The 18,339-nt window shown below is 44.6% G+C and overlaps 1 protein-coding gene across 1 annotated transcript in view; it reads left to right on the forward strand.

Annotated features, from left to right (window-relative positions):
• EPOR (erythropoietin receptor) overlaps positions 1 to 4,422 on the forward strand; it is a 48,007-nt gene extending 43,585 nt beyond the window's left edge. Inside the window, exons 6-8 of the mRNA XM_040346531.1 lie at positions 1,868 to 1,955; positions 2,036 to 2,123; positions 3,382 to 4,422. Of these exons, the coding sequence (XP_040202465.1) occupies positions 1,868 to 1,955; positions 2,036 to 2,123; positions 3,382 to 4,035 (830 nt within the window). The 3' untranslated portion in view covers positions 4,036 to 4,422. The remainder of the gene's footprint in view (positions 1 to 1,867; positions 1,956 to 2,035; positions 2,124 to 3,381) is intronic.
• The last annotated feature ends 13,917 nt before the right edge of the window (positions 4,423 to 18,339 follow it).

The following is an 18,339-nucleotide window of genomic DNA, read 5'->3' on the forward strand; positions in this document are numbered from 1 at the left end:
TTTAGAAATTATCTATTGCCAGCATTCTTTTGTTTACATTTTAGCTTACTGGCCCACTGCTTAAAGTGGTTCTAAACCCTTACAATACACTTTTTACTACAGGTAAGCCTATAAAAAGGCTTACCTGTAGCTACCACGGTTTAGGAGATATCCCCTGTATCAGCATGTGCTGACGTCAATGGCACATGCGCACTGAACCAACGGCTCGTTCGTGCTGTTGCTTCAGCTGACGTGCCATTATCGGCGGCTCCTGAACGCATGCAGGCTATTCTTCACACAGGATTCGAATCAGTCAATAATTTTTCAACCATTCCAAATTCAAATCGTTACGAAAATTTGGAATTCGGTAGAAAATTAATAAGGGAAAATTAAATTTAATGAAAACAAAATAAAACGAATTCCGAAACGAATCAATGAAACAAAATTAGTAACATAATGAATCTATCAAAAATGAAATTAGTAACATAACAAATCTTTTGGAAACTATTTTTCCATTGCACATGTCTAATAGTAACCAATCAGCTTCTATCTTTAGCCTGTTCAATTAAACTTTGACAATAAAACCTGGAAGCTGATTGGTTTCTATGCAGAGCTGCACTAAATTCAGTGTGCTCCTGTTTTAATAAATCTCTCCCAGTGTGTGGAGTGGGGTAGTCTGGATTATGTCATGTACAGCAACACGTTCTTTCATCACAGTGTATGGAGTGGAGCTTCCAGCATATAGTGTATGAAGTAAGAGAGTCCAGACTCTCCAGTCCAGTGTATGAGAAGGCGAAGTCCAGAGAATGTCAATTACAAGCATAGGTTACAGAGTGGGTCATTGGGGTTAAGTCAAAGCTCTTTGAGTCAACATTTTCATATTGAGCCACAGAACAATTAGGAAGAGGCTTAACCACTTAAGACCCCGGCCTTTATGCACAGAAAAGGACCTGGCCAGTTTTAGCGATTCGGCACTGCGTCGCTTTAACTGACAACTCCTGGAGCTTTCTTTTGGTGGTATTTGATCACCTCTGCAGTTTTTATTTTTTGCGCTATAAACAAAAATAGAGTGACAATTTATCGATTGGTTTGCGCAAAATTTATAGCGTTTACAAAATAGGAGATAGTTTTATTTGTATTTTTATAAAAAAAAATTTTTTACTACTAATGGCGACGACCAGCGATTTTTTTCATGACTGCGACATTATGGCGGACACATCGGACAATTTTGACAAATTTTAGGGACCATTGTAATTTTCACAGCAAAAAATGCTATAAAATTGCATTGTTTACTGTGAAAATGACAATTGCAGTTTGAGAGTTAACCACTAGGGGGCGTTGTAGGGGTTGTGTGACCTCATATGTTTTTCTAACTGCAGGGGGGCGGGGCTGGACGTGTGACGTCATTGATCGTGTTTCCCTATATTAGGAAACACACTATCAATGAAGCTGCCAGTGTGAAGAACGGGGAAGCTGTGTTTACACACAGCTCTCCCCGTTCTTCAGCTCCGGGGACCGATCGTGGGACTCTGGCCGCGATCGGGATCCGCGGGCGCGGAGCTTCGAACCGCTGGGCACTTAAAGAGGACGTACAGGTACGTGCTTATGCCCAGCCGTGCCATTCTGCCGACGTATATCTGCAGGAGGCGGTCCTTAAGTGGTTAATGTTACATCCCATGTAAGACCAACTTCACCGAAACAGGGACATAGACAGCAAGAAAAACTTGACAGAGCCCTCTCCCAATCTAGTCAAGACTTCAAATAATATTTGCTGGAGTTGGGCTTTAGTCTAGCTTTTGATGTAATCCTAGAATAGGTATTTAGTATTAAACACAAAAAAAGACGAACTAAGTGAATAATTATTAATTTTGGATTTTTTTTCCCCAAGGGTTTGATGACATTCACATCGTGTTGTTTGTTTTGGCCGGTATTGTGGCACTAATTGCCATCATTTTGGTGGCTGCTTATCAAAGAAGGTAAATGAAACCATTAAAGAAGTAGTGTATGATACCTGCATGCTGGGTGCTATTTAACTGACTCATGTCTGTCCTTGTAGGTTCCTCAAGAGTAAGATGTGGCCAGATATTCCGACTCCAGAACACCACTTTAAGGAACTTTACACCACGCATAAAGGGAATTTCAAGGTAACCATACTGTAGAGTGTTATAATAAAGTAAGGCCTTTTTAGTGTAAGTCTCAATTACAGGAATTATTTTGCTTTATACTGTTAGAAAACAATCATATTACTCCCTTTCTTCTCCCCAGTGTGGTTGTCACGCTTACCTCTAAGGCCCCATACACACGAGAGAATTTATCCGCGGATACGGTCCAGCGGACCGTTTCCACGGATAAATCCTCTCAAAGATTTCCGCAGATTTCGATGCGATGGAGTGTACACAACATCGCATTGAAATCCGCACGGAAATCCTCTGGCGATGACGTGTCGCGCCGTCGCCGCGATTATGACGCGGCGACGGGCGCGACGCTGTCATATAAAGAATTCCACGCATGCGTCAAATCATTACGACGCGTGCGGGGAATCCCTTTGGACGGATGTATCCGGTGAGTCTGTACAGACGAGCGGATCCATCCGTTGGAATGGATTCCAGCAGATGGATTTGTTGTGCATGTCAGCAAATATCCGATCTGCTGGAATCCATCCCAAAGGAGATTTCTCCGCGGAAACAGATCCGCTGGCGTGTACACACAATAGGATCTATCCGCAGAAACCCATTTGCTGGGATTTATCTGCGGATGGATTCTATCGTGTGTATGGGGCCTTACACAGGTGGTCAGACACCAAAATTGGACTATATGTTCTTCGCCTATAGCAGCGCCCTTTCCCGTAAAGCAAGCAGGCCTACTGGTACTCGTTTGCCCCCAGGACTTATGCACAATGCTGTAGTGCTTGGCTACCATGCCAGGGCATGTGAAAATGAAACAAAGCAAACAGGTACTTGTGGTTGGCAAATAGGCAAGGTTCAGAATAGTCAATATCTGATCTGAGGTCATCAACAAGGGAATCCAATCTAGAAGAACAGGGCAAACAAACTGGGAGCTTGTAACATGTGTAACAAGCACAATATCACAGGCATGAGACTGCAGGCTTGGCTGGCTTAAATCAGATTTGGTCTCCACCCAGAGACTGACAACATCAATCACCTTGCAGGTGGACAGACAGGGAGAATGTATAACAACCAAATCTAGAATGCTGGAATGAGAGCTGTGAAGGATCAGGAGTTCTCCACGCTCCTAATAGCGGTATGGAAGAGCAAAGAAGGAAATTGATCCATGAAAGTCAATAGATTTTTTTTTTTTTTTCAGAAATTTTAATAATGTTGAATGTTTTTGTTTTCTTCAGTTGGATATTAACTAGGCATTTGCTTTGTTATTCATTTGCAGACCTGGCTAGGCCATACGGACTCATACCTTACGTGGATCTCAAGAAATATTTTTCATGAAGGTCCCATCACGACTCTGGAAGTATTATCAGAACTTCCTAACGCTCCTCCATCCTTCTTGCCTCCTGTACCACTGCCACCGAAAGACAGCTATGTTGCTTTGGATGAGCATATTTTACCCCCTTTGATGTCATGGATGGTATTTTCGAGACAAGACAATGCACTGAGAGCTCAGTCCAACCCAGCAGATGAGGGGAAGATCATCAGGAGCGAGGGAATGCCACAAGAGGCAGAGGGAAGTCCAGTGGAGTCAGAGGAGGCCAGGCAGCTGACTACTGCAGAGGAGCCAGTCACAAATGGCACTGAGATAATGACACTGAAAGGTTTGCCTAGCTGTAGGGCCATTCTCAGAGAGGACTCTCTAAATTCAGAGCAGGGGAAGCACAGCCCTGCATCCAGTTTTGAGTACACCGTTTTAGAGACGTGTGAGGGACTTTTAAGCCCCAGAACCCGCTCAATTCCTCCTCGCCAGCCTCTGAAATATGCCTACCTTCTGATGTCTGAATCTGGGGAGGAAAGTCCTCCTCCCTCACCGAACATTTACCAGAACAGCTTCTGTGGTCAATTTCCAGCCCCTGTTTACTCCCAGTGCTAGAAACTGGTCCTTATGATGGAAGATGTGGACTTGCATGTGGCCAAGAAAAAGTCTTCCTCAACTGAGAAAGATGTAACTCTGACAATAATATAAAACAAAGGAAGTAAAGTGAACCACTGCATATGAGGACAGTAATGGATCAGGTCACTTGTAATAGGCATTTTAGTTATGGAAGCACCCTGGATGGTTGAGTCCTTCACTGGTGCCTTATGTTTACTGACACATCTACATCTACCTGCTTCATCAATACAATGGGGTCTCTGTTTGCCTGTTCTCTCCTTGGCTTGCATAACGCAGAGGATTATCTTAAAAAAACAGCTTAGGCTGGGTTCACACTATTGCGAATTGGGTGCGAAGCCGGTTCACACATTTCCGAAGCGGCTCCGGTGCGAATTGCAAAGGAGTCCTGTGCATCTTCTGGTCTGTTTGAGGTCCGAATTCAGCCCATAATTTGGGCTGAAATAGGACCTGAAATGGTGAAATTCCTGATGTCAGTGGCCTCTGTGCAGAAATAATCTTTGCTGGCTTAAGCTGGCTATACACTATTAGAATTTGATTCAAAATCTTTAGCTTTAGGGTCGTTCGATTTTCAAATCAAACTTTGATTACCTGCTTGCCGACCAGCCGCCGCAGTTATACGGCGGCAGGTCGGCTCTGCTGGGCGAGAGCACGTAGCTATACGTCATCTCTCCCAGCAGCCAATAGGGGCGCGCGTGACTCCCGCGCGCGTGCCCAGTGGTCGCGATCACCGCCGGGCACCCGCGATCGCTCGTTGCAGAGCAAGAACCTGGGAGCTGTGTGTGTGTAAACACACAGCTCCCGGTCTGTTCATACAATGTATGAACAGCAATCAGTCATTTCCCCTAGTGAGTCCACCCCCCCTACAGTTAGAACACACCCAGGGAACATACTTAACCCCTTCTCCACCCCCTAGTGTTAACCCCTTCCCTGCCAGTGGCATTTTTATAGCACTGATCGCTATAAAAATGTCAATGGTCCCAAAAATGTGTCAAAAGTGTCCGCCATAATGTCGTGGTACCGAAAAAAAAAACGCTGATCGCCGTCATTACTAGTAAAAAAAAAATATTAATAAAAATGCCATAAAACTACCCCCTATTTTGTAAACGCTATAACTTTTGCGGAAACCAATCAATAAACGCTCATTGCAATTTTTTTTTTTACGAAAAATATGTAGAAGAATACGTATGCCGCGGGGTGCCGCAAATTGAGAAGCGGGGGGCCCTTTACAAAAAAAAGAAGAAATAGAGAAAAATATATATAAAAAAAAAGGGGGGTAGCCATCCGGGGCCCTGGGGACCTCTGGGCCATTTAATAAAAAGAAATAATATATATATATAAAAAATATATATTTATTTATTTTTAAAAAGGGGGGTTGCCATCTGGGGACCTCTGGGCCCTTTATTTTAATTTTTTTATAAAAATAAATTACAAAAAAAGGGGGGTTGCCATCCGGGACCTCTGGGCCCTTTAATAAAAATAAAATTGTATATACTGTAAATGCAGTCCCACTTTTGTATATAAATGCAGCCCCACTGTATATATAAATACAGCCCCACTTTTGTATATGAATGCAGTCCCACTTTTGTATATGAACACAGACCCAGCTCTCACACACAGCGAGAGATGCCCGGTGTCATACACGCAGGAGAGAGGCGGAGCGCTGCAGTCAGCTACAGCTCAAAGCAGCCTCAGGACAGGCAGCCTACCGGGCTGTGCCAGTCCGGCCCTGGTGATGAGAGAGAGAGAGTGAGAGACTTTTTTTAAAAAAGCCAATGTGACATGGTTGTCTCGGGGGGGGGGGGGGCAATTGCCCTGTTGCCCCCCCCTGGATCCACCGTTGTGTCTTGATGGACTGACCTGAAGGACAGAGATGTCTTGATGGATTGACCTGAAAGACAGAGATGTCTTGGTGGAATGACCTGAAAGACAGAGATATCTTGGTGGAATGACCTCAAGGACAGAGATGGACAACCCAACTATAAATCAATTGATTCCTTCCTGTTCCACTTTTTATTCTGTATTTTGTACATAGAACCCCCTGGTGTAAATATTTCCCCTCAGCCAGTTATTTTGTTTTATAGCTAAATGTTTGAAATTTGTGTTTATACTTTTTATAATAAATGTTTTAAAAAAAAAAATCCTGTGTGTACTAATTTATTTAACCTTTTACTGTCCATGTAATGCATATGTGCTGTGGTAAAGAGGGTGGTCTTTCTTTTCTGTTAAAAAGAAGATGGGGGTCTTTAATGCCCTCACACTGCACATATGCATCAATGGATGGCCGAGGTTTCTGTGCTGAGAGCGCACTCACTATGTGCTCCCAACACAGTGATCAAGCTGTTAGTTTGACAGCTTACAGTCTCTAGTAATGATGAGGAGGCGTCAGGATTTGGCTCCCAATCATGTGCCCACTGTGACAGTCAATCACGGTGGTCATGTGATCAAGCAGCCCCTCTCCCCCAGCATAAAGACCCAGTTAAAGGGATGACACAGGTGGGCAAACGGGGGGGGGGGGGGGGGGGGGGTGTTAAAGCTGAAATACAGTATAACAAACATTGGCGATACACAGAGCTTGACTTAATCTTGTCTTCTGTGTAATTCTTCCAGATCTGTGCAGTAATCCAGGAGCAAACCGCTCACTTCTCAGTAGGATTTTCCTGTAATAAAGACCAGTCACTGCTGCTTTCTTTCCCTGTGCAGGGGGACTGGTCTTGTCTCCGCCCCCTCCTGTAGTTTTATCCAGGCAGCCTGTAGTGGGTGGTTGTACTGGCTCCCTCCCACAGCTCTACTCTCTGCACAGGATATGTACAGCACCAGTGGCGGCTGGTGCTCGATAATTTTTTTGGGGGGGGGTCAATCCAACGCCACCCCCTGGAGACAGACATGAATGTGGGGAACACCCCCCCACGCGGGAGACGGATGGCCTTCTTACCCTAGGAGGCAGATGTCCTGCCCGGGATGACTCCGATCTCCCCTTCTCCTCCCTCCCTTGTCCGAGGCGGGGAGTGCTGGATGGCTGAGCCAACGTAGCGGCTGGTGGGTCGGCCGGTCTTCCCACTTGGCCAATAAGATTGCTTCTCCTTTTCAGCCAATCTGCTTCTTGATTGGCTGGGAGGAGAATCAGTGTTAAAATAGCGAATTTTCATTCGCCATTGTCACACAACTGGGTGGGCTTTCATGTGCAGTGCTCTGCACCCCGAGCCCATACTTTTTTGAAGCTGGCTCTAATCACGTCCTTCAAAAAAAAAAACTCCCCCCCCATTAGAATCCATGCATCCGGCGCCCTGCATGTAGATTAGGGGCCGGGCGCATGGATGGGGTAGCACCGCCTGTGCGCCCCTAATGGACAGGCCGCCAGTGTACAGCACAGTGATGATCTCTCCACTACTTTTGCAAGGTCTGAGGTTGCATTTGGTGAACACAAAGTGGATTTTTATCATTTGTAGCTATTGAGGAATATATTTGAATGTTTAGCCCTAAAGGCACACTCTGAGATACATTCAAGATGCATGCAGCATACGCAGCCTAACGTTACAAAATGGTGGCCTTTAGGAATGTATGCAGCCTGTAAAAAGCCCTTTAAAAATCCTTTAGCAAGCCCAGATGTTGCAGAATTATTTTATTTTTTTACGCCCTGGTCAGATGTGCATTAACAGGACAGGCATAGGTTTCTTGACCTATAACAGCACAGGCAAATCTGGTGCTCAGTGTGGTTCACTGTGTGGTTCAGTCCCTTATTTTGCTAATTTGCCTGTATTAATTATGCCTCGTACACACGACCGGTTTTCCCGACGGGAAAACTGCCATTTTTGCTTTTGAGCAGGAAAACTGGCCGTGTGTATGCTCCACAGCAGTTTTCCCGACAGGAAAACTGCGAGCAAAAAAAATGAGAACTTGTTCTCTTTTTTCCCGCCGCGATTCTCTGCGTTTTTTTGCTCGGCAGTTTTCCTATGGGAAACACTGCAGTGGAGCATACACACGCCCGGTTTTCCCGACCAAAGCTGTCATGGGAGTTTTCCTGTTGGGAAAACCGGCCGTGTGTACACGGGGAAAAGCAACCGAGCAGGTTCTGGGTTTTCCCGGTGGACTTTTGACCGCCGGGAAAATCGTGTGTACTAGGCATTAGAGAATCCCAAAATTGTAATATTTTTCCTCTCTGTGTCCTGTTATATCCACATGGTTAGGTTGGGTTCACACCTAAGGCGGGTTCGTCGCGCAGTAGGGGTCTGGTGCGTCCTGGTTCACCGTTTCAGGTCCGATTTCAGCTCAAATTTTGGGCTGAATTCTGACCTGAAACGGACCAAAAAAGCACACATTTTTCCTGCAAAACGCACCTGCTGCGGAAATATGTGAACCGGCACCATAGAGTCACATTATCCTGCTATGCAAATTGGATGCAGGGAAACCTGCTTTCAAATCGCATAGGTGTGAACCCAGCCTAAAGGTGCACTCAGAAACAACTGCAAAGCATTATCACAAGACAAATATACAAATGCCTGTGTTATTATTTATTAATGACCTTCACTGTGGCATCGAATAAATAAAACTAGACGAGGATGCTCTGCCCTGAGCACCAAATGCCACTTGTCTAAGGCTTATATTGTAGATCGTAAAAGGTACCGTGTTTCCCCGAAAATAAGACCTACCCCGAAAGTAAGACCTAGCGTTATTTTCCAGGAGGGCTGCAATATAAGCCCTACCCCGAAAATAAGCCCTAGTTTAAAATGCTTAAATCCTATAACCCACTCTATTACAGTAGTATATAATGTACAATGTGTGTGTTTCTGTAATATAATTGCGGGGAAGAGAGCTCCGACGGGTCACAGAAGCACAGAACGGCGCTATACAAAGGTATTTGACACAATTAAATTACAGAAACACACACATTGTACATTATATACTACTGTAATAGAGTGGATTATAGGATTTTACAAGCATTTTAACTCAGTTCACACTGGGGATTCGTAACAGGCAGGGAGAGAGAGGGAGAGAAGACAGCACATTACATGGTAAGACCTACCCCGAAAATAAGCCCTACTGTGTCTTTTGTTGCCAAAATTAATATAAGACCCAGGCTTATTTTCAGGGAAACACGGTATGTATGTGACCATAGATATGCCTATAAGGCGATATCAGTCTCTCAGATATGCGATATGGGTACACTCATCCATGTGAATATGGGGCTCGTCCGATGGACGAGCCCCATATTCACAAAAAAGCATCTTTTTTAAGACTGCATTGACACAAGGCATATCTCACCCCACAAAAAAAGAAAAGGGGGGGGGGGAATGTATCAGGACAAAAATGAAATCATGTAAACTTAAATATTACAAGACAGTATCAATTTTAATAGAAGCCATCATTGTGTGCAGCACATACAAAAATGTACAAATAATATAAATCACAACGTAAGAAAGTGATACAGCTACATGTCTGCATTCATAGCTGCCTGTTGTGAAGGCTGCACCATCTCAAGTGTTAAATTAAAGGGAAATACTGCTCAAAGCTCATAGGTGGATCAGAGAGGAGGGGAGCCTAAGGTGTAAATAACAGTCATTTGCTTATCCACAGTCAGCATGCTCCCTCTACTGGTGGGATATCAAAGTTTATCTCCGTGGAGGCATCACCTAACGGCTACAGGCTGGTAAACCAGAAGTGACTCCCGTCAGGATCCCAAATGCTAATATTCATTTAATACATTTTTTTTTTGACAGTTTAGGTCGGGTGAAACAGAATTCTTCCCCATCAGGATCTTCACGGCTCTCTTGTACCCTGACATGTACCCTGACCCTGACATAGCACTTTTGTACCCTGTTGTCTTCATATGTCCTTGACATGGCTATGAAAACCTAGGCTGAGCTTTCCAGGTATGCACCCAATTCAGGTGGTACATACAAATGTAAATTCTCTGTATATTTCTGTACAGAGATCATCTTTGGACTTCAGGCAATCATCTTCACGCCCATCAACTGCTGATATTCACTTGGGATACTGGGCTACAGTTTTGTGCAGTATATGAGGGTAAGAATGCCAAAACAATTGCCTTGCTGCTGAGGTCCAAGGATATTCTAACCTAGGTATAGAATATTCTAAACTATGTATAGAATATAGCATCAGCCTTTATGTTTTCTTTGTATTCCTATGGAGAACCCACTAAGGGCCTAGGAGACAGAACTTGTGCACCAGTCATCCTTTAATAGCTATTTCATTGGAATATACAGAGAACTTACACTTGTATGTACCACCTGGATTGGGTGCATACCTGAAAAGTTTAGTCCAGTTTTTCATGCCAAGAACAGAAGGGGACAATAGGGTACAAGATAACAAGGTACAGAAGAGTACAATATAACAGGGTCCTAGAGAGATGACGTCTCTTTAGACAAAACGCATCAGGGCGCAAGAGGTAAAAAAAATACCTGTAAGTATAAAGCGTGCACATTTTGTAACATGCGTGCACTTAAAATTATATATGCCACAAGGCCTACTTTAAGCTTTCCACCTGAAAAAAGCTCTTTTAGTAGAAACTTTTTTCTCTGATTAAAAGCATCTGGGCCTGGAAGTCACTGTTTTTTAAGTACATCTCTCCTTCAGCTCCACTGATCACATGATGCAATGTGCTACCACCTTCATCTTTTTCATTTTAAATGGGTTGTCAACAGATGGCAATGCAGGATTTACCAGATCTGCACTTTTTTCCCAAAGCTTCGTACCATAATGCACAGATATGAACCATCTGTGCATTGTAGGGCGGCTGAAATGGATATGTGTTGCGGTGCACTGTTCCACTCAAAATGGTACCACTGCGTAGGTCATTGAAGTGCCATTCAAAATAGTTCCACTGTGAAACTTTATTGGAGTGCCATTCAAAATGGTACCACTGATTAGGTTCATTGGGCCAGATTCACAGCCTCAGATACTCCGTCGTATCTCTCAGGCCTCGTACACACGACCAGTTTCCTCGGCAGAATTCAGCTTCCGACCGAGTTTCTGGCTGAATTCTGCCGAGGAAACTGGTCGTGTGTACACTTTCGGCCGAGGAAGCCGACGAGGAGCTCGACGAGGAAATAGAGAACATGTTCTCTATTTCCTCGTTGTTCTATGGGAGCTCTCGTCCCGCCGAGCTCCTCGGCGGCTTCAGTGCTGAACTGGCCGAGGAACTCGATGTGTTTGGCACGTCGAGTTCCTCGGCCGTGTGTACGAGGCTTCAGAGTATCTATGCGACTGATTCATAGAATCAGTTACGCATAGATATCCCTAAGATCCGACAGGTGTAATTGTTTTACACTGTCGGATCTTAGGATGCAATACCGCGGCCGCCGCTGGGGGGAGTTTGCGTCGTAAACCAGCGTCGGGTATGCAAATTAGGAGTTACGGCGATCCACAACGGTTTTTCGCGTTCGCTACGTCGCCGCTAGTCTAGTTTCCCGTCGCAAAGTTAGTCGTCGTTTTTGGTGCCTTAACTTTACACAGCACACGTATGTGCTGTATAAAGTATGGCCGTCGTTCCCGCGTCGAATTTTAAAAATTCACGTTGTTTGCGTAAGACGTCCGGGAATACGGAAGTATGCTACACACGTCGCCGATCGAACAAATGACGTCAGTTTGCGCGAAGCACGGCAGGAATTTCGAAACGGAGCATGCGCAGTAGGTCCGGCGCGGGAGCGCGCCTAATTTAAAGGGCACACGCCCCTTTAAATTATGCGGGCTTACGCCGGAGGCCGTCAGCGTAGGTTTTCATTGCAAGTGCTTTGTGAATCAGGCACTTGCGATGAAAACTTGCGGCGGTGTAACGTATCTACGATACGTTACGCCGCCGCAGTTCTACGTGAATCTGGCACACTGTGAATTCCAATCAAAATAGTTCCACTGTGAAACTTCATTGGAGTCCCTTTCAAAATTGTACCACTATGTAGGTCCATTGATGGTCCATTCCAAATGGTACCACTATGTAGGTTCGTTGATGGTCCATTCAAAATGGTAACACAATGCAACGGTCTGAAGGACCCTTACAATGCTCTTTGTTGTTGGAAAGGTAGTTATTTCATGAAAGGTGCAGCTACATGGGCAGAAGTCAATGAGTGGTCTGATATCACCAATGAGAGGGGAAATACAAATGCAGCAATTGAGCTTGGTTAGGCTGCAGCCGGCCTGGTTGGTACACATGCAGTGGGATTTGCACTGTGATAGCTATTCGTGCAACATCACACAAGATGAGGCTTGGGGAGTCCCACAGAGACCCCCAGTGCCGCTTAACCTCAATGTACACCTATTACATTGCAGCATACAGCAAGCTGCCAAGAAGCGGAGAAGGCTGGTTCTGCTTTTGTTGTAATCAAGTTGAAGGTTTTAGTGTATTTGACAGAAGTTCTGCCCTGCCCAACCACACCATTAAACTCCTCTGTGGCAGTGTTAGAATGTTAGGTTAGGTGAGTTAGGTGCAGGAGCTTTCCTACACATGAAATAATGCCCTAGCTCAGGGATATGCAATTAGTGGACCTCCAGCTGTTGCAGAACTACAACTCCCATGATGCTTAGCAAGACTCTGACAGTCACAAGCATGACACCCAGAGGCAGAGGCATGATGGGACTTGTAGTTTTGCAACAGCTGTAGGTCCGCTAATTGCATATCCCTGCCCTAGCTCATTCAACCAACCTTGATGAAGGTAGTTGCTGTTAGGTTAAGTTCATGCAGACCATGGATATAAATGGGAAACTAGCACACCCATGCAGGTACTATTGGCTCACCCTGTCAACGTTTCCCAACTAAAGGGAGACAATGAAAATGAATAGAAAAATGTGGCCCGAATGTTGCATGCAATGGTTGGGTTGTTAAAGTGCAAAGCAAAGCCTAGTAAAGGTGACATACAGAGCCATTTGGCAGTTGGAAAGCACTAAAAATGCCCCCCAAACATCCTCTTTTGAGGTCCACATGAATTAGGTCTTACTGGGCTAGAAAAAAAATCCAGCAGATTCTGAATCTGTTATCTGGGGGCAGAGGCAACTCTTTAATTAGGCAAATTAGGCGCCGGCTAAGGCCTCGCACTTACAGGGGACTCGCGGTCGCCTAACTTACCCAATGCATTACCCCAGTTTTGAGGGACAGGGGACCTTACTGCTGCTGTGCTCAGGCAGCATTAAGAGCCCTGACTCAGGAGTGGGGCCGCCAGTGTCCCTAACAACCAGTGAATATCGGTGACGCAACCCCTTGTGACGTCAATGACCCAGCATGCCCTCAGTCAATGATGTCACAAGGGGACAGGTTCACCAGGTGAAATCACTGGGTGGCCCCCACTCCTTAGTTATTAAAGAGCAGGATCTGGGAGGACTTTCAGATTCCGATAAGCCCCCCACAACCACTGGCCAGGGTTGTGGGGAAGAGGCATTTGTCCTTGAATTATTTTTCCCATCATGGGCGAGAGTGGGGCCCCATGTCAAGTTTTGCCTAAGGCCTTGCAAAGCCTAGAGCCGTCTCTGTCTGGGGGTAAGGGTCATAAAGAAGTGAAAGAACATCCTCCACTCTGCTCTTAGAAGACACCACATAGAACAAACCTCTTCCCCTTATGGTAGGATCAACCCTGGAAAAATCATGTTGCAACTTCTAATAGGCAGTTGATGTGAGGAAAGATCTTCTTCTGACTTCATAGCTAAGCTTCACCCTTTACCATTCCATTGTACAGGGAGGTTCACTAGTGGCCAGAAAACTTCTCAAAAGACAGCAATTGGTTTGAATCCCAATCACTGCACTATTTGACTGAAGTTTGCATGATCTCCCTGTGCTTGGGTTTTCTCCAGGTACTCCTTTTTTCCTCTCATACTCCAAAGACATGCTGATAGGTTAAATAGCTTCTGTCTAAATTGGCCCTAATATGTGTATGTATGAATGTGAGTTAGGGACCTTACATTGTAATGCCCTTGAGAGAACGGACTGATGTGAATGTACAATATATATACAGGCATACCTCACTTTACGTACACTCGTGAGTACCGCCTTCTAGGGAAAATCTTGGTCAGCTTGACATGGCACTGCTCACAGTTTTTAACTTTGGTGTCTACGTTTAATCTTGGTCAGCTTGACATGGCACTGTTCTCGGTATTTACCATTGACGTCTATGTTAAATCTTGGTCAGCTTGACATGGCACTGTTCTCTGCATTTACCATTGACGTCTATGTTAAATCTTGGTCAGCTTGACATGGCACTGTTCTCTGTATTTACCATTGACGTCCATGTTAAATCTTGGTCAGCTTGACATGGCACTGCTCCTGAACCATAAGTGACAGGGACACCAAACTTGGGGAGCACTGAGAGGGAACCAAGGACTACAGCATATCTTATTTTAGGGCCGACCAGCTTGCCTAGGTAATCTACCATGTTGTAGTGCTAGGTCCCCTCTCAGTGCTCCCCAAGTTTGGTGTCCCTGTCACTTATGGTTTCGGGAGCTGTGCCATGTCAAGCTGACCAAGATTTCCAAAAGAGCTTGTGTACTTACAAGCATTGAGAAGTGGAAAAATGTATTGGTTCACTTTAAGTACGTTTTCATTTTACATACATGCTCTGGTCCCATTGTGTACCTAAAAGTGGGATATGCCTGTACTGTATAAAGCGCTGTGTAAATTGACAGACAACGCTATATAAGTACCTATAATAAATAAAGAAATAAAGACAAGAGGGTATCAGCTGATGAAGCTAAGGTGCAAAGTCAAGGAACTCCAGGAGAAAATTAAAGCTAAAGCAGTAGAGGCACAAAAGCCACTTTTATACCAGTTAAAGAGTTGAATTTGTGACATTCTCTCCTATGCAGTATGTGTTTTTTTTTTTTTTACATTTTTTTAATTAAGTTTTACTGTGAGTCTCAGCATTCAACTATCAGATGCCAAAGCCTCTACTCTCCACTGACATTCTGGTATCTTTCAGTGGAATGACAGTCTGGTCATGCAGAGTAAATGCGGAGTACAATCTGGCCCTAGGATCCAGGGGGCTTCACAGGGACACAAGGATCAATTTGTAAAAAAACACAGCTTAAGTCTGGGTCAGGTCCACTTTAACATTCTGACTTTCAAAATACTCTAAAACCTTCATAAATGGAAAAAAAAAAAAAGAGGGTAGTTCCGACCCTCTCCTATCATCTTCTTTTGCATACTGACAGGTACACTTTAAGGAGACTAGGGGTCCTATTCAATAACTTATTTTATGATTCTCTGTGAAATTCCATCTGCTTTTTTATCCACATCTACAAGATTGGGTAGATATACTTAAACCAATGAAGACTTTGGATAAATATGGATTAGAACAGGTTTAGGGTGGGGAACATTTTTGACAATTTCAGTAAAATAAAACTGGCCAGAAGGTTTTGCAGACTGAAGAAAGTTAGCTACAAAATAGTTTGACAAATTATTCATGAAGCCCAGAGATTAAATGCACCACCTCCTATAAAGTATTACAAAAAAGTATATAGGCCCCAAGGTGCAAAAGAATCAATTATACATAAAAAACTAAATTTATTGATACATAAACAGTATAAAACTACTTATACACTTAGGGCTATAGATAGACCAATGGTCATTATACAAAAGAATGGTTGCCTCTACATGTTTCACCACAAACGTGGCTTCTTCTGGAGCTTTTGTAGGACCTTTATTTTAAAACATTACCACCTGTTGAATGGTCACGATTCCGGATACTCCCCAAGACCCACCAAGAGGTCCAATGGGGGACGTCTGTGCCACAAGAGTGAAAGGAAAACAGTTGCCCTATAGTTACAAGAAGTTTTGGCAAATCGATCGATCAATATTTAATCTTTCCCCATAAACAGACTTCATCCATTACCAGCATACTTCAAGGTGCTTGTACCCTCCAAACATTTTCTTTATTTCACTTTGCCACCGTTGCTTGACTCAGTGTCTGAGAATGACACCATGGGCCAGATTCACGTAGAATCGTGGCGGCGTAACATATCGTAGATACGTTACACCGCCGCAAGTTTTCATCGCAAGTGCCTGATTCACAAAGCACTTGCGATGAAAACTACGCCGGCGGCCTCCGGGCCAATTCAAATGGACGTATGCCATTTAAATTAGGCGCGCTCCCGCACCGGACCTACTGAGCATGCTCCGTTTCGCAATTCCCGTCGTGCTTTGCGCACCGTGACGTCATTTTTTCGAACGGCGACGCGCGTAGCGTACTTCCGTATTCCCGGACGTGTTACGCAAACGACGTTAAATTTTAAATTTCGACGCGGGAACGACGGCCATACTTTAGACAGCAATACGATTGCTGACTAAAGTTAGGGCACCCAAAACGACGACTAAATTTGCGACGGGAAACTAGACTAGCGGCGACGTAGCGACCGCGAAAATCCGTCGTGGATTGCCGTAACTCCTAATTTGCATACCCGACGCTGGTTTACGACGCAAACTCCCCCCAGCGGCGGCCGCGGTACTGCATCCTAAGATCCGACAGTGTAAAACAATTACACCTGTCGGATCTTAGGGCTATCTATGCGTAACTGATTCTATGAATCAGTCGCATAGATAGAAACTGAGATACGACGACGTATCCCCTTTGTGAATCTGGCCCCATATACCCAGGGAGGATCAAAGAAATTTGATCTGTCCCAAGGGATTAAACCTTTTGGGGAAATTAGTATTGAGCCTCACCGACAGCAGGCTAAGTGGCCACAGCCAACAGGTGGTAATGTTTTAAAATAAAGGTCCTACAAAAGCTCCAGAAGAAGCCATGTTTTTGGTGAAACATGTAGAGGCAACTATTCTTTTGTAATATGACCATTGGGCTATCTATAGCCCTAATTGTATAAGTATTTTTTTATAGGTAGATTCAGGTAGAATGGAATAAAGTTACGGCGGCGTAGCTTAGCGTGTTTAGGCTACGCCGCCGTAAGTTAGCTAGGCAAGTAATGATTCTCAATGTACTTGCCTGCTAATATACGGCGGCGTAGCCTAAAGCGGGCGGGCGTAAGGGCGCCAAATTCAAATCTGTGTTAGGGGGGCGTGTTTAATGGTAATAAGGCTTGACCTTACGTTTTTTACATTTTCTTAAACAGCGCATGCGCCGGGCGCCTACATTTCCCAGTGTGCATTGCGGCTAAGTACGCCGCACGGGCTTATTGATTTTGACGTGGAAGTAAACTACGTAAATCCCGATTCGCGGACGACTTACGCAAACGACGTAAAAATTTCGAATTTCGCGGCGGGAACGGCGGCCATACTTAACATTACTATTCCACTAGGGTCTAGCTCTAACTTTACGCGGCCTATCTCTTACGCAAACGGCGTAAAAGTACTGTGTCGGCCGGGCGTACGTTCGTGAATCGGCGTATCTCCTCATTTACATATTCTACGCCGACCGCGATGGAAGCGCCACCTAGCGGCCATCCAAAATATTGCAATCTAAGATAGGACGTCGTATCTTAGATATGTTTAAGCGTATCTCTGTTTGAGCATACGCTTAAACATAAGTCGGCGTAGATTCTGAGTTAGGCCGGCTTATCTACTGATAAGTCGGCCTAACTCTACCTGAATCTACCTAATACTGTTTATGTATCAATACATTTTGTATTTTTTGTATAATTGATTCTATGATTTTTTTTTTTTTTTCTGCTGACTGCCCCCTTGGGGCCTATATACATTTCTGTTAGCTACAAAATAGATTTCACTGAACCATATTTTTTAAAATACAGTAAAAATTTGTGACCAATTATCACCAAACAGCTCAAAAAAACAGCCGAAGCTGCGGGAATTGATGATCACCCACAAGGGATTTCATATATAAATAGGCCCTACGTTTTATATACAGAATTGCTGCAACTGAACATCTGTAAGGAAACAGAGGAAGGTCATAGGTGCTCCTTATGTTGCAAAAATGAAGGTATGAACGCACACATACGAATGGCGAGCGTGGTAAATAACACTACTATGATGAAATCACTTTTGATCTGTGAGAATTTGGTGTCAAAGTCTGGAAAACATCTCACATTATGTTGCCAGTGTCAGGCCCCGTACACACGGCCGAGGAACTCGACGTGCCAAACACATCGAGTTCCTCAGCCAGTTCAGCACTGAAGCCGCCGAGGAGCTCGGCGGGCCGAGATCTCCCATAGAACAACGAGAAAATAGAGAACATGTTCTCTATTTTCTCGACGAGTTCCTCGGCGGCTCCATCGGGCCGAAAGTGTACACACGACAGAGTTTCTCGGCAGAATCCGGCTCTGACCGAGTTTCTCGCCGAATTCTGCCGAGAAACTCTGTCGTGTGTACGAGGCCTCAGA

The sequence above is a fragment of the Rana temporaria genome, chromosome 3 (genome assembly GCF_905171775.1).
Source record: "Rana temporaria chromosome 3, aRanTem1.1, whole genome shotgun sequence".
NCBI lineage: Eukaryota > Metazoa > Chordata > Amphibia > Anura > Ranidae > Rana > Rana temporaria.